Source organism: Anopheles funestus, chromosome 2RL (assembly GCF_943734845.2).
Source record: "Anopheles funestus chromosome 2RL, idAnoFuneDA-416_04, whole genome shotgun sequence".
NCBI lineage: Eukaryota > Metazoa > Arthropoda > Insecta > Diptera > Culicidae > Anopheles > Anopheles funestus.
Window position 1 is genome coordinate 18110162 of NC_064598.1, and position 24013 is coordinate 18134174.

The following is a 24013-nucleotide window of genomic DNA, read 5'->3' on the forward strand; positions in this document are numbered from 1 at the left end:
TTTTGTACGATCTGACAAATAATAGGATTTGAAGCATTTTGACTAATAGTCAATAATGGTACTCGTGTTTAACATATTCTGGTATTGTGACATGATTTTAAGTGTCTAAGAGTTATCTTGTCAGTCTTACAGCTCTGACATAAGATTGATTTGATGGTAATGTTTTATATTTTAATTTCACTTCCTTTCTAGTTATCTGTTTTACAAACATGTGTTGATTTGTTTAGAGAAATAATTTTGTATTTCCTTAACACACGTTTTACCTCTTGTTGTCATTAATATTGGAGGTAAAATGCTTAAGACTCTTCTTCTTCTGTTGCACTTCCATCTCAAGAGAGGTCTTGTGGCCTTACCAGATTCTGGCTATCCTAGACTTTAGTATACAGCTTTAGGTACAAACTCCGGATAGGATTTGATACACGGTTCTATCGGATAAAGATCAGTGTCGCTATCACATACACCCCAAGATTTCAATCTTGGAGATTGGCGAGGAGTTCCTTCTCTAATTTGAGTTATAATTTGAATGAATGTCTTTTGTTAGCGTAACGACTTCAGAAGCTCTTCAACCAGTTTAAACGAGTAGGATAGAATGTAAATTTTAGTTTGACATACTTATATTGCTCATATTCTATCTTCATCCCAGTTGATCATGATCTTCATCGCAAAAACATCATCTTCGAACGTGTAACGCCCACTCTGGTGCCAATATATTGTTGGCACTGGACCCAGAGCTGCATTACCAACTGCACTCTGGTTTTCCACACAATTTGGTGTGGGCGCAAAGAATTTGATGGAATTCTTCCATCGGTCCTACCAGAGGTCAGAGACAATGAGATAGAATCCTAATCCCATCCAAAGTTAGATGCAGCTGCATTTTCAGCAGTTTCGTTTGGGATGTAAATGGCGTTTCACACAATTGCAGACGAGAAATGTGCGTGTTTAGCAGGTCATATGAATGCAATTTATATAAATACTTGTCATCGTGATTTCGAAGCAAACAGTACTTAACCCGAAAACAGATGCTGACGTACGTTCGTTACCAATTCTCTCAGATCGCACGTTTGTATCCTGGGGGTGTGAAATAGACATGATCTCTCGTTCGCTTTCTTGTAGTTTTGTGTGTTTTTTTACATGGTGTTTTTTCAAAATTTATTGTATATTTTCATTCCTTCAATCGGACATGCCAGATTGCCAAAGCGTCGTCGTCAAATGTGCTGTCACTTTAAGCCGATGCAGATGCTAACGACCTTCTCTTTCAAACAGTTTTTTTCCTCTATGCCTTTTGGGAAAGCGTTACGGATGCGCGGCATATTTTGACGGTTCCGATGACATTTATCATCTAGAAAATACGAACGAGGCAAATGTTTTACCGACCGCGTAAGGTAACAACAACACCACAGCACACCTAACGCGAACAAAATGCGTTTCTTTTGCGTTTGTGGTTGTTGTTCTGTAAAAAAAAAAACTCTGACCGTTGTGTATCGACACACGGTAAAAGTAAACTTCGCACAATAAATGTTTGAAACAACAAAAACGATCTCGCGTTGAAGTTTACAATAATCGCGCGCACATTTTCAACGGTTACAGCGGGTGAGATGAGCCACGGATGAACGAACCGTATGATCATGAAGTTTGAATTTTCGGTGGTGGTAATGCCCCCCTACTACCAACCCGTTTGGGGTCAGCTGTGTTTTCTCAAATATTTTAAAAGCATGGAAAAACTGGACGGATCACAGGAGATGCGGCCCGTTTGACGTGTGGAGGACGTTATGGCTGTTAGGTTTTTACGCTACGGGCAGCTAGTTTGAACGACGCACGAAAATGATGTGGTAAACGATCATCATGATCATCATCATGGTCGTAAGATGTGGGGGGCGTTTTAAATGTCCTAAGTAGTAGCGCATCTGCTTTTGACAGGATTGAGCATATATTTTTGGCTGATCCGCTGAAAGCGGCCTGACAAAGTGGTGCTCCAATTATCATACATTTGGAAGGGAAGGATGTCAGGATTGTCATGTCGGATCCAGCCGAACAGCAGAAACACACCGTGCTCCGCGGTGTTAAGATTATAAACGGACATTATTTACGCGTGTTTTTGCAGCGGATCATATTTAGAAACTATAAACTTATAGCACACTACTTAGCTACTCGTAAAATCGTACCTATATGATCTGTGAAACTCATGAACCTTCAGTGTCGAAAGTGGAGAAGCAGCGTATTCTCCGCATTTTGTGTGATTTATTCACTCGTCACGCAACCATAATTAATCACACGAAACAACGCGTGGTGTGTGCCGGGTGGAATTAATTTCGGACTAAAAGTTTTTTTACCCACAGTCCACATCACATTCCATTACAATTTATTGTCTGCTAATTATCCTTTATGGTGAAGTTTAGCTAATAAGTGTTGCAACTAAATCTGAAGTTTCAGCTCATTGCATGACCCTCCCTCGACACGTACTGTGAACACTGGCTTATCGATTAGCCGAACGTTTGTGTTTTTTTTTCTTCCGTTTTCCATTCTCTAATGGGACAGAGCTGGCCATCGTAAACCAACGACAAGGATATATATATTAATTCCATACCATATTTAATCTAGAAGCGTTCTGTTTTCCCTTCACTTCGTCGGTTTTATTACCATGCAACTAAGTACAATCAGGCGCACTATAACACCCTGTAGACATTCACCCAGGCCCAGGTTCCGTTCCACGATCTCTGGCCGGTTAATTGTAATTGCACGTTGCCTTTCGCTCGTATTGCGTACATTTTATTTGGTGTATTTGATTCGGTGGACTTTCATCTGGCTTTACTTTCGTACACTTTAATTCTTACCACCTTCGTCGGACGTTTGTTTCGGACGATCGACGTTCATAGCTCGAGACAAGAAAGCAGAACAAACCCACTTGGCCCACCAGTGTATCCAGATGAGTCATATTTGTTGAAAGTGTATTGAGAATTTGTTGCTTGCAAAACACTGCCGACGGTGGAATACAACCGTCTCAAGTGGCCTGTAATGTGCGATCTATGGATAACTTTCTTCTTTACGCCCAATGGTACTCCGTACCGGAGATATTTTTCGTGAAGATCTGCCAGAAGAGGTGGAAAAACAAACAGTGCTCGGTATGGGATGGCGTGTGCCTGGGTGTGACTGTTAGGAGAAGTCTTGTTGAAATTGAAATCGAAAAAAAAAACTGGGATTGGCTTGATTTGAACTGTACCCATTTCCTTTTTATTTCGAACTGTAATTATATTTATTCTATTCGTTACAATGTATAATGACTGATCCGAATGAATCATCGTTGGACAAAATTATCTGTTGGTAAAGTTCTTAAGACTTTCTCACTTATCAGGTCTGGTCAAGAGTCCTTTAAACCATTCATAATCGTACACTTTTAATAGCGAGCGGACATTCTCTGATTCTTGATTTTCCCAATTATCAATTGATTTTAATCAAATACAATATTTAATGTTATTTTTTAATGTATTCACATGTATTAACTATACATATTACTTCTCACTATTTCGTTCCAGATTCTATCTACGTGAAATACAAAGCGACGTTCCTTGGCTAGATAGTTACGGACTCGATCCACAGATACTTAGAGATTTTATACCATTTTTGTTGCAAAAAGAAAATAGAGAATATCCTGACCTGTGCCAACTACCCGGTAAGAACATGATCATTACCCTATGTATGTGTAAAGTCCTTCTCTAACATTTTTGTTTCATCTGTTTTTCTGCATAGATCTTAATGAAGCAACACTACTCGAAAACCTCCGCCAGAGATTTGAGGCCGGCCACATCTACACGTACGTCGGCAGCATCCTGATCGCAGTGAATCCGTTCAAGTTTCATCCAATCTACAATCCAAAGTATGTGCGACTCTACCAGAATCAGCGGATCGGACCGATCCTGCCACCGCACATCTTCGCCATCGCGGACAACGCTTACTATAATATGCTGAAGGAGAAACGCAACCAGGTATGGTTCTGTAAAGGACAGGCTGGTTATACATTCGGTCGATTTTGGTTGCTTCTTTCTGGAGTATTGATTTGGAATTGATGAGATCAAAAAAAGTTATCAGGGCGCTATAAAGTTTGATATAATTAGTGTTAGTATAACATTTAATCTCACAACTCTTTTCTGTACGGGATCATGTTAAAGGAAAGGGGTTTCTTTTTTTTAATTTACTTAGAGTGCCAAGAATGTGCTATGGAACGCGGTTCAATATTTTACACTCACACGAAGAGGGATATGCACCCCCTTTTGTCCCAATAGCTGTGGCATCCGTTCAATTGAATCATACACAGTTAATTGATCTGTGTACTTCAGCCCCACAGTAATGTTTTTTCTCTCTCTCTCACTCTCTCCTCGGTTCTTGGTCGTTCTTGGATAGTTTTGTGCGCCTTGTATTTCCTTGAACCGTGAAGAGCCACTGTAGGGTTTTGCGATGTGTTTCCCTCATTTAGCGACATCATTATGCACGGCATTTGCAGCATCATCACCGTCATCATTTGCCGGTGGCAGCATCCATGCACTTAACGGAGAGAATGGCAACGGGTCAGCAATACCTACGTACACACTTCAGCCGTAGCCGCTGTGGACAATCGCTCGCATCTATTACACGAACGAACGATGAAAGCGCTCTTTGGCAGTCTTCGCTTACGGTGCTGCCGTTGCCTTTATGCATCTTTGTGCCATGCACAAAACCCCGTGTATGTGTACCAATCCAATGCCATTGCATTAGGTGCAATGAGTTATGATCTTTCTCATGCGTTACATCTGTGTTCTCAGCAGTTCAGAAATATGCTGAGATCCTTTAATGTTTAGCGAATTGCTGGAAGGGCTATGGTAAGGCACTCGACGCACAAACACACGTTGCACTTTTCTTGGTGATACTTCTGCCATCTCACTTTGGTTTCTAGTGGGGGGTTATTCTAGGAGAGATTATGTTACACAATCCTTTAGACTTAATGCATTTCAAGGTTGATTTGACAACATTCTATGATGAATATTTCATTTCTCTACTACAAGTAACACATATATGCACAACATTTATAAAATTTCAAGTTACGTATAACCAGCAAGAGTGATATTTAAAAGGGTTCGTCCCGGTTCGCCCGAATAACAAAGCTACAATAGCCTTTGTGTACGGTACGGATATTAGCCAGATATAAAACATCTTTGCTGATGGCTCTAACAAACCACCAAGCGCTCACGCTACATCTTCGGCACGGACAAGGATTAAGCGAGAAGATAAATTTTATTACTTGTCACTTCACTCCATCCAAACATCCATCCATCTGTCCAAGCACTAACGTAACATTCAAAGCATAGTGATGCCGTCATCATCGCTGCACCGTCAACATCTCAACTAGAACCAACCCCCAGCGGTTGGTTGCGTCTCGGCTTTGTACACTGCGTCCATTTCCAACGTGTTTCGCAACCGATGCCTTGCAAACCGATGCATTTTGCGCACTGCCATTCGTTTTATGATTCGATTACCGCCAGGCACTGTTCAGGTGCTACTTTTTTTTTTTTTGCTGTGCAATTCGTTTCACCGGTTTGCCACAACACTAGGGCGCGCGCGTGTGATGCGTTATTCTTTCGCTGGGATGCTGGAGCTGTTTTTTTTCATTATCATCGTTTTCTGCTCCCACGACGATGTGTGCGGGATATACATTCTTTAGATTCCTTATCCACTTCCAATTGGAGTTTAATTTATCTTATTCATCCATTCTGTGCAAGACAACAGCCGTGATTAAGGGGCTTCTTTCATGCAAATTCTAACGCGGTTCCACTTTAGGTACGAAGCTGCTTTTGTACATTGTCCGCATTGAAAAAGAAGATGAGTTAATGTAAAAAAAAGTTCACAAGTATTTTTTTCATGTTTGAGTAAAGTTCGTGATGTGTGGAAAAAAGTTTTTTTTTAATATTGTCAAAATCAAACAAGAGAATTCAAATGGAATTATTAGTATCGTAGAATCTTTATACACATTGTTTTTCTTGGAGGCATCTTTGGGCAGATATTCCATAGATTCTTTTTAGTTTTCGATTCTTGAAAAAAAAAATCTAAAGCATAAACTAGCTAATAAGGATAATCGGAACAGACGTTTTTAATAGAGCAAACAAAACAGTATCGAAATACTACCAACAACCTTATGTCGAGGCAGTGAAGTACGGTCTGTGCAGAAAGATGCCTATGCAAATGGACAATCTACCGTGAAACGCGACGAACGCGACTAGACTGCTGAATGAAGTGGTGTATCGCCAAACAAACAATCGCACTTATAATAGCATACATAGTGCGTGATGTTGTGGACAGTTTCATCGTGTCAAAAGTCCCTAATACATATCTTGGCTTGCTACAACACCGAGCTACTTTGAAAAAGTATTGTAATTCGTTTAATGCTAGACTAGATCTTTTGGTATGTGAAGCTGATGATACTTCGGGACATGTAGGTGGGCTTACCTCCGCTGGGAATACCTTCGCTTCCGGAGCGCAAAAGTTGACGTGACGGCGGAACGCCTGCCGATGACGATGTCCGACCGTGGCATTCATACGAAATGGCGAATGAATGGTCAAATGAGTTATGAATGAATACGGTGGCGTCAGGGGCTTTTTTTATAGGCATCTTGTAGCGGCTAAGATACGACCGCTATACCACACCACTCATACTCTACTCTGTCTAAGCAGCGGCTCGCGTAAAAAGCCTCTTTCGCGACACAACCACTTTCTTAGTTTGGTTGAGGTTGGTAATAATGTGTTTTTTTGTTGTGGATTGAAACAGGGAGAAGTTGTTACTGCGTATTTGGTAGGGATATGTACTATGTTTTTTTGCAACAGTTGAAGATGTGTTTTTAAACGCAGGTCACATGTTTTATTACTTGCACAACGGAAGAGAAAGTAATGATGTGAGGCAGAGACTGTGTTTGTAATGTTGCACTGTTATGGAGAAAGTTTTGAAAACATCGCGAGAATTAGATAATTTAATTCTTTTAATGAACATTTCATGAACATTGAACATTTGATTATTTATTTAAAAATTAATGTACTCATTCGCTTACCATTGGCTTAACAACTAAGGATTAAATTAGGTCTAAATAGTAGTGTTGTGCTGAATGTGTCATCTACACAAGTTGAACTTTTGTGTCAAGCTTATTTCTAATATTTTTTACGCTTATTTCCTGTTACTAAATTGATTTGTTTTCTTACAATCCATTCCATTGCAGTGTATCGTTATCAGCGGCGAAAGCGGTTCCGGTAAAACCGAAAGCACCAACTTCCTGCTCCATCATTTAACGGCCCTGTCGCAGAAGGGTGCCCATGGGTCTGGCGTAGAACAAACCATCCTCAGTGCCGGACCCGTCCTAGAAGCGTTCGGTAATGCAAAAACGGCACACAACAACAATAGCAGTCGGTTTGGAAAGTTTATCCAAGTGAACTATCGCGAGAATGGCATGGTACAGGGTGCGGTTGTCCAGAAGTATCTGCTCGAGAAGAGCCGCATCGTTTCGCAGGGCCATTACGAGCGCAACTACCACGTGTTCTACTATCTACTGTCCGGTGCAACCGATACCGAACGGGACGCGCTGCATCTGCTGCCGGCGGACAAATATCACTACCTGAATGCGAAGAATCTCACGCTAGAAAACTGTGACGAGAAGTATGAATTTTCGCGCCTCAAACAAAGCATGGAGATGGTTGGCTTCTCGGCGGAAAAGCAACGGCGTCTGTTTAACGTCCTGTCCGCCGTACTGCTGCTCGGTAATGTGGAGTTCTTCCCGAAAAAATCCACCTACCATCATGACGAAAGTGTGCAGGTACGAAATCCGGACGTGGTTGGGCTAATATCAGAGCTGCTGCGCGTCAAACAGGAAACCCTGATGTCGGCACTCACGTCCAAGCGCGTGAAGGCAAGCGGCGAAACGCTGATCATGCAGTACAAGCTGCCGGAAGCGATTGCTGCCCGGGATGCGCTAGCGAAGTGCCTTTACGGGGCACTGTTTGACTGGATCGTGCTGCAGGTAAACCATGCGCTGCTGAACAAGGATCAGGTCTTGCATACGGGTCACTCGATCGGGGTGCTGGACATATTCGGTTTCGAGGATTTTGGGCCCCAGAATAGCTTCGAGCAGCTGTGCATTAACTACGCGAACGAGCATTTACAGTATTATTTCAATCTGGTATGTGTTATGCGCTAACGGAATGTATGACATTCAGCGGACAGTACCAGTCACACACTAATATGCCACTTGTTTTCCTTTTTTTGCAGCACGTGTTCAAGTACGAACAAAAAGAATACAAACGCGAGGGAATTAAATGGACTGATATAGAATTTCTAGACAATTATGGCTGCCTGCAGCTGTTTGAATCGAAACCATCCGGTTTGCTGTGTATACTGGACGATCTGTGCAAGTGAGTATCCGTTAGCAAACTACACGCATACTGCCTTCCAGCGCAAGCTTAACACATTTTGTTGTCGGCTTTAGTTTTCCCGGTGCCACAAACGAAACGTTACTGCAAAAGTTCAACAGTGTTCACAAGGATAATGTATTTTACGAAAAGCCACAGCGCAAAGAGAACGCATTTATCATAAAGCATTACGCGGGCAAGGTGAAATATCAGGTAAGTAATGTCTTTCTCCCGGTGAGTTGTGATTTCAGTAACGTGATTCCTTTCGTTCCGTTTTTAGGTTGCCGAAATGCGTGAAAAGAATCTCGACCTAATGCGGCAGGATATTGTGAGCGTGCTGAAAAATTCGAGCATGGCGTTCGTGCGCGAACTGGTCGGTGCGGATCCGGTAGCCGTATTTCGGTGGGCGATTTTACGGGCCTTTTTTCGCGGCTATTTTGCATTCCGGTCGGCTGGCATTAAGCATCGCAAGGAGCGCGCCGACATGTCGTTCAACAAGTTGGCGACAAAGACACGATACCGTGCACCGAACGATAGTATCGTAAGGTAAGGATAACTCGTGCCTTAGTAGCTCGTTACACAGTGCTCTACATGGTGCAGGGTGTACAGTTTTAAAAGTGCTCCCCAATTTACTAAGCCAACGCGCAACGATGTTCGATGTTTCGTTAATGTACATTTGGTTTTTGTGGTGATGGTGGGGTATACCGGTGGAACGCGATAATTTGCTTTGAGCAATATTACAATTCGGTATTGATCATGTTGTCTTCTCTTTTCTTTCTCTCTCTTTTTCTTTTCCTGTTTCATCCTCCCCTTTTATTCCCGTGGGGGTTTCCTGCACCTTTCCCTCGTGTATTTCGATATCTTTTTTCAAATATTCAATTTGATTTTGACTTAAATTAACCCTGTTCTTCACGATCTGTCGAAAAATTGTAATGGTTTGTTTCCCTTTCAACATTTCGTTGTGTTCTTACCCTCCAATCATAACGGTTCCAAAATCCTGCAACCAATGTTCTCTCTCCCTTTCTGGTTCCTCTTATTGTTACTCCCTTCTACGGTGTCTGGTGGTGGTGTATTGGTGATTCTGTAGCCATCTCGTGACGGTCTCATCGGTGAACCTAACAATCAATCGAATTGCGTAAGTGCAACAATAACCACTCTAAACAACATACAAAACAACATTCAAAAGGGTGTCGCTTTTCAACGAAAGCTAAAGCCGAAAGTGAAAGTGGTTTTTAATCTATCTAACTGTGTTCTTGTTGTATATTCGTTCCACGTGCTAATTATGTTTTCTGTTTCATTCTTGTTGCTTCGTCCCATTCTCGTTTCTACTCGTTAGTATTTAGTGTTTGTGTGTTTAAGTACGTTCTCTCAAAACGATTTCATTTCTATTCTTATATCCTTGTGATACGAATTCAACGCACCTTTGTTCTTATTTTTTTGGCATAATATTCCTCGGCGGCGGCTATGTTAGTCCTTCCTGTGCCTAATCGTTCCATACTTTTTTAGCATCGTATTTCACATTTCATTTTCGCCCTGTTTTAATCTGATCATAATCACCATATATTCTTGTTTACAATTACTTGTACTACTGGCTAATTCGCAAAAGAACACCAAAACTTAACAACATATCCCTGCTACAGTAATAATATATGTTGAAAATCCCAAACGTTAGTTCTATGACATGTTACGGACTTTCGGCAAAAGGAGGTTACGACGGTTCCCATTTGTTTATCGTTATTTTTATACGAACCGAGAAGAGAAAACATTTGAAACTGATAGATCGAATTGAATAAAAATGTTGTAATATTATAAATAATCCTTTGATTTTCAAAGCTCTTGATGCAATTTGTAAAAAAAACTAAAAAAATGTAATGGAATCTGTTCTTACCTATTCTGTTCCGTGTTCCTGTAGGAAACTTTTCTGTTCAAGGCGCCCGGTTCGGGACGGTGGTATGCTGGACCGGTACCGTAACTATTCGACCAAGTCGGTCACAGGCAAAGGGGGCCAGAGGGAGCGCCGCAAAAATTGGCCGTAAGCGAATCGGACGCGAGCGCCGGAAGCAAATGTGTGATGTACCACTAGCAAATGCTTGCGGTCGGGCTCCCGTTGTTGTGCTACACTTTCATTTGTTTTTTTGGTTGTTGTCTGATTTGTTGTGTGGGTTTGATTAAAATGATTGAATTTATAATTGCCGTGTGCACCACCGTGTAGTATGTAACGCGATGTGTGCCGTATGTGCATCATTTGATTAACCGTAAATAGTGCGCTCTTTTGGTTTTTGTGTGTGTATTGTAAATGTGTGATTCGCACTAAAGTGTAAAAAGTGCGTTTTTCCACCTCGCTAACTGCCAAATTAAACTATTGTTTTTCTTAAATTGTGCTAATGCAGAGATTATTGCATATATTTAGGCGGACAAAGGACATTTAGCAGCTCGTTAGCAGCTGTAAAGCAAATTGTATTTAAAATTGTATTTAAAACCTTCAAACTTTAATGAAAATTGAAACATAATCTTTCGTTTCATGTCTTACAATAACAAAATACTGTAACTAATTCGTGGTTTAACAGAGGTTACCCTTGTACTGAATACTTTAAAAACAATTTAAATGCTCCCCATTCATTGCAACTACTAACCATCTGAATTCAAATAAGTTGTATTCTTGGTCCTGAGAACAGTATTTAATTCTGTTTTTGTACCATTACCCTTGCTGTATAATTTTGTAAGCATAATTCATATTTTACGTTTATTTCCTTTCTTGATTTATTTTCATCCTGCCCATCATGACAAACATTGTGTATGCCTCTGTGCCCGTGTCTTCGTGTGCGTGTGTATCCCTCGTTTATCGTTACCGTGTGCCTCCTTCCATCATTATCATCCTGCCATCAATCGATCTGCTGCGCGGTCAAAACATCATCAAAACCCGATCACGAATTACGCGCACAGCAAACGCATCAGCAATGCCATGAGCGATATCACATCGGGCCATAGTAACAACCAGTCCAGCTCACCCGGTAGCAATCTGTCCTACCATAGACAGTCCCTTGGGAATGCTGCTTACGCTGGCACCGGTTCATCGTCACCGGGCGGAACTGGAGGTACACCACGCCGGTCCTGGTCGAGTTTTGCGTTCAACAATAAAAATTTCCCAGACGGCAAGCTGAACTACGAGTGTCATCAGCAGCAGGATCATGCTCCTCAGTACCAATCGAAGCATCAACAATCGGGGTCCGCCTCGTCACTTACGTCGGTTTACGGCAGTGGAGGCAATGGCAAATCATCGACAAACGCAAACTCCTCCGGCGCACAGGTTGGCGGTCCTGCTGCCAGTGGCAAAGGATACGGGTTTGGATCGGCAGCGGCACGGAATCGTTTCGAACGCTCCGGCCAGGACGTAATGGCACGTGCGTCGCAGATCGTAATGTAAGAGACGTTTACCAAAAACGCCACGGCGCACACATTCTCATTCGCTCATTTCCTTGACGTATTCGACACAATACCGCAATCATCTTAGATCCGATCAGTGATTAGTAGGGAAGCTATAAATTGTTTTATATTTTGGCAAATATCGTTGACATTGATTGTGCATTGTTTTGTTTTTTAAATCAATCGTTACATTCTATTTGATATTGCTTACGTTGTTATACAATGTTGAAATTGATTCAATTCCCTTTCTTTTCGTTATTTCAGTCCATGCTTCTATGTAACGTGTTTTCTCTGCTTTTTGATTGGATTGTTACTCGTAGCTTGTGTGGATTTTTTTGTATATGTGTGTGTATGCGTGATTTTTATATCGTGAGTTCAAAATTGATAGATTAAAAATTCCATTAATCTTTCCTAAAACAGGCATCGCTCCAAAAACAACTTTAGAGCGATTGTTTCTTTCTCTCTCTTTTTTGAGCAATACTGCTTTCACTAAATTACTGCTATCTGGCGAATCTTGTGTAATTGCAAGACAAACTTGTTTAATCTTTACCAAATCAGCTAATTTTTCCTTTTCAATTTCCAAACCATCGCAACAAACAGGAAAAACAAATCCTTTCGTCCTCGGGAGCGTCCCAAAAAGGGGCTAAAGAATCTACAGTCGGTGAAAACGCTTTCGGCCGGTCAGAATCTGTCCAATCAAACTTCCGCCATCAAAACGCGCAAACAACCACTTACCGTGACAGCCCAGTTTCAGAATTCACTGATCGCATTGATGGAAACGCTGAATCAGGTATGTATACGATAAAACGATAAGATACAACAATTGTATAACCGTTTTAAACCATATTTTTAGGCAAATCCATTCTTCATTCGATGTATCAAATCTAACCCGAACAAAATACCGAACCAGTTTGATGATGCAACAGTTACGAGACAGGTATGTGAACTAAGGATTAGATATAGTATAAGTAATAATACTTAAGCTATAACGGAGATATGGTGTTTGCAAATCGAAACCGGTTTCTAAATCCAAATCAAATTAACTCTTAATCTTCCTGTGGCTGCCTTAATGTGTAGCCTTTCTGCAACTTTCATTTCAATGTTGCCGACCAGATTCACACAATCATTGCTAAAATCTTCCTCTCTGGGTTTTAGTGTTGTAAATAATGAGGTGTCCTTGAAGCCTTGCCGGTTAATTTAATCAACAGGTTATTAGAAATGGTATGTGGTAAAGTGTTTTACCCGTTATTCCACTTGTACGTGCAGCAAATGGCACATTTATGCAATTTTATCTCAATGGTTGCTGTCACCTTCAGACAAATGTTCTGAGATGCTATAAACTTTAGGCGTGACCGTTACACGGTAAACAGTTAAGCCATACCATCTGACCAAATATTGCCACATGGAACATCTTTTCTTCTCACGCTTATCCCACGTGACACTGGATGACGATTATCCTTCAACTTTCGCCTGATGCACGTAGGGCGCATACATAATTATGTTGTCAAAGTTTGCATATGGGAAATTTGCATTTTTTTGCAAGGAACATTAAAAGCACCGTTGCGATGGGACATCAATACATAACAAATATTCAAACATGTTCGATGTCATGATATATTATAGTTTAAACTTACTAAGTATTATAATGAATATTTCTATGTAAAAAAAAACATTGCAAAAAGGAAATAATATGTATTACTGAATGATAAGACTCAAGCCTTTAGATAAGAAAAATTTGACCCGCGCGTCCTCTTATCTTCGCGTGTCGTGGTATCCCTATTTCGTGTCGTAAATGTTTCTCATCACATAAACGGTATAGAATATGAAGAAACAAAATATGGCCCATACGTTTTGTTGTTCATTCTGGCTTAGACTTGCAGATTCCTTCGAGTACAGGCAAATGGGCAGCAGAACATAACGATTGCACATACCCAAAATTTGTTTGATGGTATCTGTTTAATGGTTGTGAGTCAGCTATGTTGATCTTTTAGGGCTATTCCTTGTGGAATTTTACCTGCCAACACTCCAACACCTTTGCAACGACGGTCCGACGCACCAACTCCGTTCGCCAAACTGCCTTCCAGTTCGAATTCTACCTTTGCTGGGTACGAACGTGTTGTGTGAAAGTGTAGTGCTAATGTTCGTTACAGTTTGGAAATTTTATACTATTAGGAAACATTTGTTTCCATTGAGAAAAATAGTTCTGTATAGAATACAGACAGAGTTAATTGTTTAAATCAGTTTCTATCGAAAGTATTATAAGTGAAAAACAGTTTAAAATGTAAAGTGGACGTTTCGCAGCAAATGTTACTTCATGTCTATTCCACTGTTGTTCACGTGTGATTGTAAACGATGACAATTGCATTGATACGACTTTATCCGGAGATCGGTGTTAGGCTAGTGTTTATAGCGATACTTTTCTGCATACACTTCATCCTAATTGTACTTCTGATGACGACCGGGCTAGTGCTGCGACTGAAGATGACCATAACGGTTGCGGTGGTAAGTGCGACCCAATGTACCCCGAAATGCGGCGGCGTTCTACCGAGACAACCGGTGACGCCCGGTTGTCCAGACGGGTAGACATGTTTTTGACCCGTGGTAGAGAACCAAAACAACCGGAAACACAAGCTTTCATCACGAGATTTTTATACCATAAATCCCATTACAGAGTGTGGCCCTAGACAGAAAAGGGCAGAAAAGGGTATTAGCAAAACTACCCGGTAAAGCTTAAGTTACAATACGGGTTTCCGGTGTAAAATACCACCAACCGTCACTGCTGTTGAGCGAACACAAACGTTAGGGACGAACCAATATTCTTATGGTTCCTGTAGCTTCTACTGGAATGATCGTGTATGTATAGCGATCTTATCAATGAGAATGAGATCTAAAGACACGGTTGATGTGTGTTCCTTTTCGTGTGACCTATCGCTACAATTTCCTTCATTCGCTTCATTTTCCTTTGCAACCATTTTTTTATAATCCCCTATTATTACGAAGCGAACGTACGTCGGAATGGAATAATGTAATAAATAACTTTATTATCGAGTACCAGAAACGATCATAGAGAGTGAATAACTGTAGGAAGAGGTTTAAGAGTTGAAATCTAACAAGACTGTTTCTGCAGAAAATTAAATAGGATTTTGGAAAAATATGTTGTCTTTCAACTACCTATGTACCTATTATTTTACTTAATACATTTTAATTTAGTTTTGCATTGATGTTATTTTGTTTTCATCAGATAGTGAATTTTTCTCGAATCTAAAAAAGCTAAAAAATCTAAAAAATCGTAAAAGCTTGATTTTTCCTTTTTTCCTCGAGTGCCATGGCTGTAGGGGGCTTCCGTTTCATAAATAAAAGCATGCTGCTTTTATCTTATCGTGCTGTTTTTATGGATATTTTTTTACTGTTTCCGCCTTACACATTACCTGCGCGTATCCGTCGCTTCACAGGTGGGTGAGAAAATTGACTAATACCAGCGATGAATGGCACAGAGAATTTGACGGCACAGCAAAAGGTCCGAACGGAGAGGGAAGAGGAATTTGCTACAACGAGCTTCATTGCACGTATACATTTATGCAGATATGTTATGTACTTCCGCTTAAGCTAATCAAAGGGAAGACGACATTTTTTAATGGCCTATAGATGTAACCTTTTGCACTTTCATTGCTTGTCGCAATGGAAACGTGAGAATGTTTGTTGTGCTTTTATTGCACTGCATTACTCACATATTTGCTCGTCAGCTTCATTTGGTTTGGGTGATAAACCGATGCGTGGTTAGAGCGGGATGTAAAGTAAAACAATCCCCGTGTTATTGGTAGTTTTAACACACGTATGCTTAGTTGTATGAACGATCTTATGTATTTTTATCAATTAATATGACTTTTATTATTTACCCTACAGCTTCGTTACACGGGCATGTTAGAAACGGTCCGAATACGTCGAGCAGGCTATAATGTACGTCTAACGTATGAAGAATTCATCCAGCTGTACCGCATCTTGCTACCAAAGGGGCTGGTCAGCTCCCAGAAGGATGTGCGAGACTTTATGAGTACGATGGATTTGAACAAGCAACACTATCAGCTTGGTCTGACGAAAATTTACATGCGTGAATCGCAGAAGATACGGCTGGACATTTCCCTGCACACCAAAATCATCGACAGCATCATCTGCATTCAGCGATGGTTCCGTGCGATTCTGCAGCGCAAAAAGTACTGTCAGTACCGTACTGCCGCCTGCACCATCCAGTCGTACTGGCGCGATTATTTGCGCGAGAAGCAAGAGAAGTTTACGCGCAAAATACGCAATCATGCTGCGACGGTTATACAGGCGACTTGGCGTGGGTATACGGTGCGCAAATGGTACGGCAAGCTAAAGACGGGCGTGTTGATTATACAGGCGCGCATCCGCGGCAATCAAGCCCGGTCGAGCTTCAAAGAGCTGCTCAGCAAAAAGTTGCAGCGTGAACGGTCGAAACTACGATCGACACAAAGTTTACCGGTGGAGCAACCGATCGGTTCAACGGCTGCTGGTGGATCGTATGGCGGAGGGGGAGGAGGATCAACGTATCCCGAGGTAGTGCAGGCGTTCGAACATCGGAAGAAACCAATACCGGCGGTTGGGCGCAGCTTTGAGACGGCCATTGACATTGTGAACAAAAACCGGGCACTCTTCGCTGACGACAGCATGTCGGCTGACTTTATTGACGATGATGAGGATGAGGACGAGGAGGAAGAGGAGGAGGAAGAGACCACCGGCAGTCGGCAGGCAACGGTTACGGCAACCGTTGGGGAAGAGGAGGACGACGAGGACGATGATGAGGAGGGTTACGAAGATTTGGGCTTGGTCGATGATCCACACTACATGGCAAACAATCGGCCAACACTGTTACATCCGGCAAAGGCATCGTCACAATCGACGACGGTGAATAGCGCACTATTAGATAGGAATGAAAAGTACATCAAAAGTTTGGCCATATCTGGTGGCGCAGCGTCCTCTTCTGCGCCGAACGCGGGTGCAAACTATTCCAGTGCCGCTAGTGGTTCTACGACCAGTACCAGTGCGTACCAGAAAGCTCCATTGCAGCGGCAGGAAGATGTGCTCGATCGGCCACTGCGGATGTACGACATTGAGCGGGCAAGCAAGAGCACCTTCGACGATACCGAGCTGGCCAAGTATCGGTACGAGCGTGGCGGTGGCGGTGTAAGCAGCACAGTAAAGATGCCCGTGCGGCGTGTCGATTCGGGCCCGTCGTCGGTGGCAGGTAGCGGGGCCAGCGGATCCACCATCGGTCGACCAGGTGTGCAGCGGTTTCGCTACGGTGATACGGGGTCGTACGGTGGCAGTGGCATGATTCGAAATCAGAACCACAGCAATAATAGTTATAGTAATAGCAATGTTGAAATCGTGTTTGTAAATACCGGACTAGATAGTGTTGGGGCCGGAACCGGTGGTGGTTCCCTTTCGTCGTCGTCACCGGCCGCAAGGAATCTCAATCGAAATAGCATTAGCAGCGGTACGCTTACCCAAACGCAGGTACCATCGTCGCTGACGGCCAGTATGCGGCGGGATTCGCTGCCCGTTAGCCATCACAGCAGCATAGCGGCGCGCACGCAAGGTGACGAAATTAACTCCAACTATCATATGCATCAGCAGCAGCAGCAGCAACAGCAGCCGCTGTCACCATCGTCACCCGCGGGTTCTCATCACCAGCAAAGTCAATCGTCCGCCTCGATGGTGGGCCATTCGCCCCATTCGCTGCCGCTGGTAAGCTCGGGTCACATTGGAAACTATCAGAATTTACAGTTTCCACCGACGTCGAACTATCATCAACACCACCACCATCACCAGCAGTCGGTGTACAACAACAATGCACAGCCGGTCGGTAATGCCGGTGTTAAAATGGTCACCTCGACGCCGTACAGTGCGGGCAGCAACAGTTCCTACCCGGGAGCATCCGCGTCCGTTACCAGCCAGCGCGTATCAGCGGCTTATCCGGATGATTTCGCACAAAACTACTACACGACGACGACGACAACGCCAAAAGGGAAGGCGGCCGCATTGCTCGGTACGGCGAAATCAGAAGATAGTGCCGTATCGAACCAACCTTCGAAGTACCCGATGGGCGCAACACTTGCCAAAGCGGACAGTAGCGATATGGTCCTATCGGCTGGGAGCAAATCGGCGATGAATCAAACGTCAACCTCAGCTAGCAGTCGGCGGTTGAAAACGACGAATCTCAGCGAGGAGCAGTTGGTCGGTGGAAGTTCCGGCTCCGCCGTTAGCTATCATCCCGGCACGGGTTTAACGCGCCGCGGACCAGTCGGCTCCAGTAATCCCAGTGGCAGTGGTAATACGAGTAGCAGCACAGGCGTCGGCGGTGATACGCTGAAGCGTCGGAACTCAGACCCTACGAATAAGATTCCACTGCTGGAGGTGAACCGTGGCAACGATATGTACCAGTCGAGCACTCGCATCAACATCGCTGGCCACCAGTTCCGGAAGGTGCAACGTATTAACAAGGCGGAACGATGCGCCTGCTGTCAGGAGATTGATTCGTTCGTGAACGAGGGGTACCGGTGTCTGGACTGCAAAGTGTTGGTGCACACCAAATGCATCCAGAACGGTGGCATCAAATCGCTGCAGTGTGCGGCGGCTAAACGCTCGAAGCGCATTCGTACCGGTGGTGCCGGTGGAGGCAGCGGACTCGGCAGCTCGAGCAAACACGATAAGCATCATCCGATCGGGGGTGGCACTGCCAGCGGTCAGAAGATTTCGTCCACCCGCGAGTACACCGATTCAACCGACAAGATCATAAGCGATGCCAAAGAGCTGCAGCTAATGCAGGACTTCATCACGCAGAAGATCTGCAAGATGGAGAATGACTGCGAAAAACCGTCGGAGGTGGATCGAGTGTTTAAGCAGGCGTTGCGCGAGTTTAAGGACAATCTCGTGGCACAGTACAGTGTGGCCCACCGCCAGAACTCGGACGTGCTGAACATCAAATACCGCGATCTGATTGCCAACTTCGAACAGGTGATCGAAACGACGTCCGGGCGGAAAAATGATTTCCCACTAACGATGGGCGTAAACGCGTTCCGTGGCTTTATGAACGAGTTTATGAACTCGCGCGAAACGGAAAAACCGAAAACGAAACGAAAGAAGGATAAGAAACGAAAACACGACGATCATACCACGTTCAATGGTGAGTTTTGCTGGTGATTAGGCTGTTTCTAGTGCGTTTCTTTACCTTTATTTTGGGTTTTTTGTTTGCTCCTCTCTTTCTTTCATAGGACATACATTCCAGCTAACGATACTCAACATTGCGACGGCATGCGAAATATGCCAACAGTTTCTTTTATGGCCAATCGAGCGTGGACTGGTAAGTTAAACGGGGTCTCCTTCATTACCGCACAAACTCTCTTACTTAACTGTCTCCCTTTTTCCTTCCAAGGTGTGCCAAAACTGCAAGCTAACCTGCCACAAAAAGTGCTACCAAAAGTCAGCTTCGTGCAACAAGATCGCCAATGCCGATCCTAACTCACTACTGGGTGCAGGTGGCAGCGGTTCCGCCGTGGTAGCCGGTGGTTGTGGACCGGACGGTCAGCCGCTGTACGGCGGTGGCATTCCGACGAAACTTTTCGGCGTACCGCTAACGGCGCTTTGTGGTAGCAACAGCGATGGCGTTAAGATACCGGCCCAGATTACCAAGCTGATCATGATGATCGAAATGCACGGTCTGTACTCGGAGGGTATCTACCGGAAGAGTGGAGTCAGTTCGAAAATTAAGGACCTGAAGGCCAAAATGGATCGGGCGGTAACGAGCGCGGACGGTGGCGGCGGTGAGATGGACTTTGAATCGTACAACGTGCACGTACTGACGAATGTGCTGAAATCGTTCCTCCGCGAGATGCCCGAACCGTTGCTAACGTTCGATCGGTACGATGATTTTTTGCGTGCGGCCGATCTTTCCGATGGGAGCGATCGCGTACAGACGCTGCTATCGCTCGTGAAGAAAATCCCGCCAGCCCATCACTGTCTGTTCGAGCGGTTAATCTTCCATCTAGCGCTGGTAGCGAAGTTGGAGCAGTACAATCGCATGTCGGCCAGTTCACTCGCGATCGTGTTTGCACCGTGTGTGCTCCGTACCAATCGGTACGTACCGGCGCAGGACAGTCTGAACGACATCGGGCGACAGACGAAGTGTATGGAAACGCTCATCACGCAAAAGATGCTGAACGTGAAGAGTACGCTTGCAGACATTGATACATTGGACACAGCAGCCCACACAGCTACGGCACGACTAAGTACGCTGCGAAGCAGCAAAGTATTCACCCACGAAGAGATGGCAAATGCACGCGGTGGCAGCGGTATGGCGACAGGCGGGCTGCTCGAAACGGAAACGGAAGAGATGCTGCTCGAGGGCCATATACAGGAGATACGCAAGGAGAAAGCCCTTCTCACCTCGACGCTGCCGAGTTTGGCTCGTGCAAGCTCGGATGACGATCTGCTTTCCACCGATCTGGACGGCGAGGGTGGAAGTTTGGACGATTTAAGCAACAGCAAGGAGAAAGACCTCGATGTAAGCAGTGGTGGAGGTGGCGGCGGTGGTGGTGGAGGTGGAGGCGGAGGAGGCAACATGATTAGTGACAGTGGTATCTCGATACGCTACCAGGCACCCTCCGATCACGGCGGTAGTAGTAATGTTAGTCTTAATAATGACGTCCCGATGGCTGTGAGTTATTCGTTACGTGATCAGAGTGGAGCGGGCGGCTCGGGTGGTGTTGGTGGTGCGTTAGCCGGTGTGGAATACTTCCATAAGATGGGTTCGTCGTCTGGTGCGTGTACGGCACCGGGTGTGAAGACGAAATCTCTCTCCCACCAGACACTGCTCGAGCGGGAAGCGTTCCTGCGCGGCAGTGGTTCCACGTCTGCCTCCTCGCCCCAGTCACCAACGGCCGCACAATCCGCGACTGCTTCCTCCACGCCATCGTCCTCGGCATCGGCACCATCGATGATAAAGTCGCAGCAAAATGGTAACGGCACAAACGTCGGTAGCGGCACCGGTGGTGATCGTGTTGGTGGTGGATCGAGCAGTGGAGCTGGCGGTGGATCCACGGGTAATGGTGGTGGAACGATGGTATCAACGGCAAACAGTGCCGGTAAACGTGCCGACATCAATCTGAGTCACTCGATGATAACATTGTCCACTACGTCGCACAGCCTCGGTGGCAGTACGACCAGCAGCAGCAGTAGTAGCGGTGTCGGTGGAAGCACTGGCAGCACCGGAAGCGGAAGTGACTTGCAGCGACAGAAACCGATCATCATCCGGAGCGTATCCGGCGGATACGAAGTTGGCCATCATCATGGTTCCACGTCGACAGTCGGTTCCGGTACGACGCATCCAGCGACGAACCATCGGATACTGATACAGGGTTCGTCGGCTTTGCCGATCACGGCTGGTGCAGCAACCATCACGACCACCCCGTCCGGTTCCGGTGCTACCTCCACGTCCGCTTCCAGTTCTTCCATCAACTCCACGAACCTGCACGCGAAAGACAATAATGGGATGGGAAAGGAGGGTGGTGGCGCAAAACTCGTGTCACGACGGATGTCTGCCGGCACCAACAAACGATCTGGTGGTGGTGGTGGTGGTTCGAGTAGTGCAGCCGGCGGTCCCGGACCACCTGCCGGAGACGATGAACCGATTATGGTTTGAAATGTACAACAGAGCACAGTATGTACGGCCGCAGGGATGAAAAGCGAATCCGAATCGCTTATTTATGTCATTAACAGAGCGGAAGATGATCGATACGATCGATAAAACGCGGTGTCATAGAGCAGCATTAGGAAGAACAGCAAACACAAACACAAACTCACACATCTTAAAGTATAAGTCACGACAGGTAATGTGTCCTACAAGTGCGTTGGTTGTTCCGAAATGCACGAAAAAGGAAAAAAAGATAAAACCGGCCGCCCGGCTCGGTGACTTCCTCGTTGCAAACGTTGGCTGACAGTTCTACGCACACAGTTTGGACAGCAGTTAGTCAGCGATCGAAAAGTACGATCGGTAAACACAGGTTCACCGATTTGTGCATTGAAATGCATGTCCCGTTTACTATTCGTTTTTTTACACATTAATTAATTTATAACAATCGATCATATTACATACACGTAGAATAGAGCGGTGAAATGGACAGCTGACAAAAAAAAACGATGCGAATGGAATGGGATGAACTTTGAATACTCCAAAACAAAAACTGCGCAATTTAGTCTGCTTTTTTTCTGCCACAAACCTCCACTATCAGCATATAGAAAAAAAGCGCGCGCTAGTGATGATTGTGAAAGAATACAACTACATGCAAAAGAAAATGGTAAAGAGAGAGAGAAGAAGAGAGAAACATATTTTCCTTAAAATAGGAGGAAAGTTAAGAAAAAAAAACTTTAAACTAAACAGGAATCACATTGATGTAGAACCTCTAAAACGAGTTCCCTAAAGTTTATATTAATTTGAAAACTAATCCAATCGAACAGACACATCAAACGACATAGGAAGAAAGAGAGAGAGAGGGAGATTGAATTTAGATGTAATGGACACACGCTACAAATAGCAATCAACGAGTCATAAGTGTTGTGTCGAGGAAACAACCTTTGGAAATCATATTCTTTGTACATTTAATGCAACCACCATCAACAAATTCCCATACACATCGAATGAATCTGTTATTATTGATTAGCAAGTGTGGAAGGTAACGCACATCTTTAATGCACTACTGTCCCATTTCGGGATAAAATCTCGAATGAAACGGTGTGCTCAACCCCCCAGGACAGGTGATCTTTGCAGTATCCGGAGCTGTGTGGAAATGAATTATAGCCCCGGTGGGTAAAACCTGGCCCAAGATCTGGTGATCCGGTTTGTAGAGACAGCCAAATAAGAAGGGAAAAATGGGTATAAAATAGACATGACACAATTATGTGGATGAACAAGATTGAACGGATTCGGAACCGAGCCTTTTGTTGCGATCGTGTGAATAACTTTAGTTTATCTCCTTTTTTTGTTTTGTACTACACGCTGTGTTTTTTTTCTTCAATTTCTTATTACTGTCCTTCTTTCTTCTTCTTGTTAGCAAACAACCGTGCAAAATGAATGCTGATAAACTCTTAGACAGAGCAATATATTATATATATACACAAAAAACACATGTAAACTTACGATTATAAATATGTAAATTTAATTCCCTCCCTGATTTAAGTGTATAACGTTTAGGCGGAGAGCCGCAAGCGTATAAGAGCCCTTTTTGCCCGCCCCCCCCCCCCCCCTTCTCCCTAGCCGCTCCCTCTCAGCGCTTCCAATCCCGATTCTCGGCGGGGAAGTGGTAAGGGAATGTAGAAGAAATCGATAGAATCTGTGAATAATAATGTTACGTATCTCGGAAGGAATGCGATCATTGCTTATCATATTTACGTATATAAATATTATATGTTTTCTTTCCTTTTCCTAAAGCTTTTATTTTCCGTTCCAGCAGAATAAAAAACGAAACATTATGCTTTTGGGGGGTGGGAGCAAATAAAATCGAAACTGAAAAGAACAACAAATGAGATGGAAAAAGAAAAGGAAACACACACTATTTTCCCATAATTTCCCACAACTGAGTGCGATGAGTGTGTGTGTGTGTAGCGATAATATGAGTAGCCGTGCGGGAAACGGAACAATTAATTTAATAACGCGAATAGAAAGGAAGTTAAAAACGGTTCCTGCTCACATGTTCGGAATGTTGTTTGCGGAAAGTATCGCAAACACCCACATTAATATAAAATGGCAAAACGCACGTGGCTCGTTATAATGAAAAGTCGTCGGATTGATAAAGCTGGATAACGGAAAAAATGGAACAATCCTTGGTAGAGCGAAATAAGAAGAAATTAAACCAATTATATATGCCCGTTTTGTTTTTTTCCTTTTTTTCTTATCTTTAGTTTATTAATCTACGGTTTGTAAACGAAACTTTGAGAACTTATCTTTTAATGATCTCTTTTATTTTATTTTTATATAATTTTTCTGTTTTTTTTCTTTTTGGTTTTGTTGTATTTTATTTGTAGGAAATGTACAACTTGAGAGAGAACAACAAAGGAGCAAGGAGGATCAATTTACATTCCCTTTCCTTCCCATCGTGTCTTC

General features: G+C 43.8%; 1 protein-coding gene across 6 annotated transcripts in view; it reads left to right on the top strand.

Annotated features, from left to right (window-relative positions):
• LOC125766458 (unconventional myosin-IXb-like) overlaps positions 1-23771 on the top strand; it is a 57236-nt gene extending 33465 nt beyond the window's left edge. For 2 of the 6 annotated variants that reach the window (XM_049432435.1, XM_049432433.1), the window contains 13 exons: positions 3531-3667; positions 3745-3980; positions 7233-8186; positions 8276-8418; positions 8493-8628; positions 8696-8961; positions 9503-9550; positions 11359-11835; positions 12439-12628; positions 12692-12775; positions 15742-19042; positions 19131-19219; positions 19292-23771. In XM_049432435.1, the coding sequence (XP_049288392.1) occupies positions 3531-3667; positions 3745-3980; positions 7233-8186; positions 8276-8418; positions 8493-8628; positions 8696-8961; positions 9503-9550; positions 11359-11835; positions 12439-12628; positions 12692-12775; positions 15742-19042; positions 19131-19219; positions 19292-21556 (8326 nt within the window). In that variant the 3' untranslated portion in view covers positions 21557-23771. Of the gene's footprint in view, positions 1-3530; positions 3668-3744; positions 3981-7232; positions 8187-8275; positions 8419-8492; positions 8629-8695; positions 8962-9502; positions 9551-10327; positions 10448-11358; positions 11836-12438; positions 12629-12691; positions 12776-15741; positions 19043-19130; positions 19220-19291 lie in introns of all 6 variants that reach the window. The other 4 variants (XM_049432436.1, XM_049432437.1, XM_049432434.1 and 1 more) reach the window with 4 other exon arrangements.
• Positions 23772-24013: the final 242 nt, after the last annotated feature.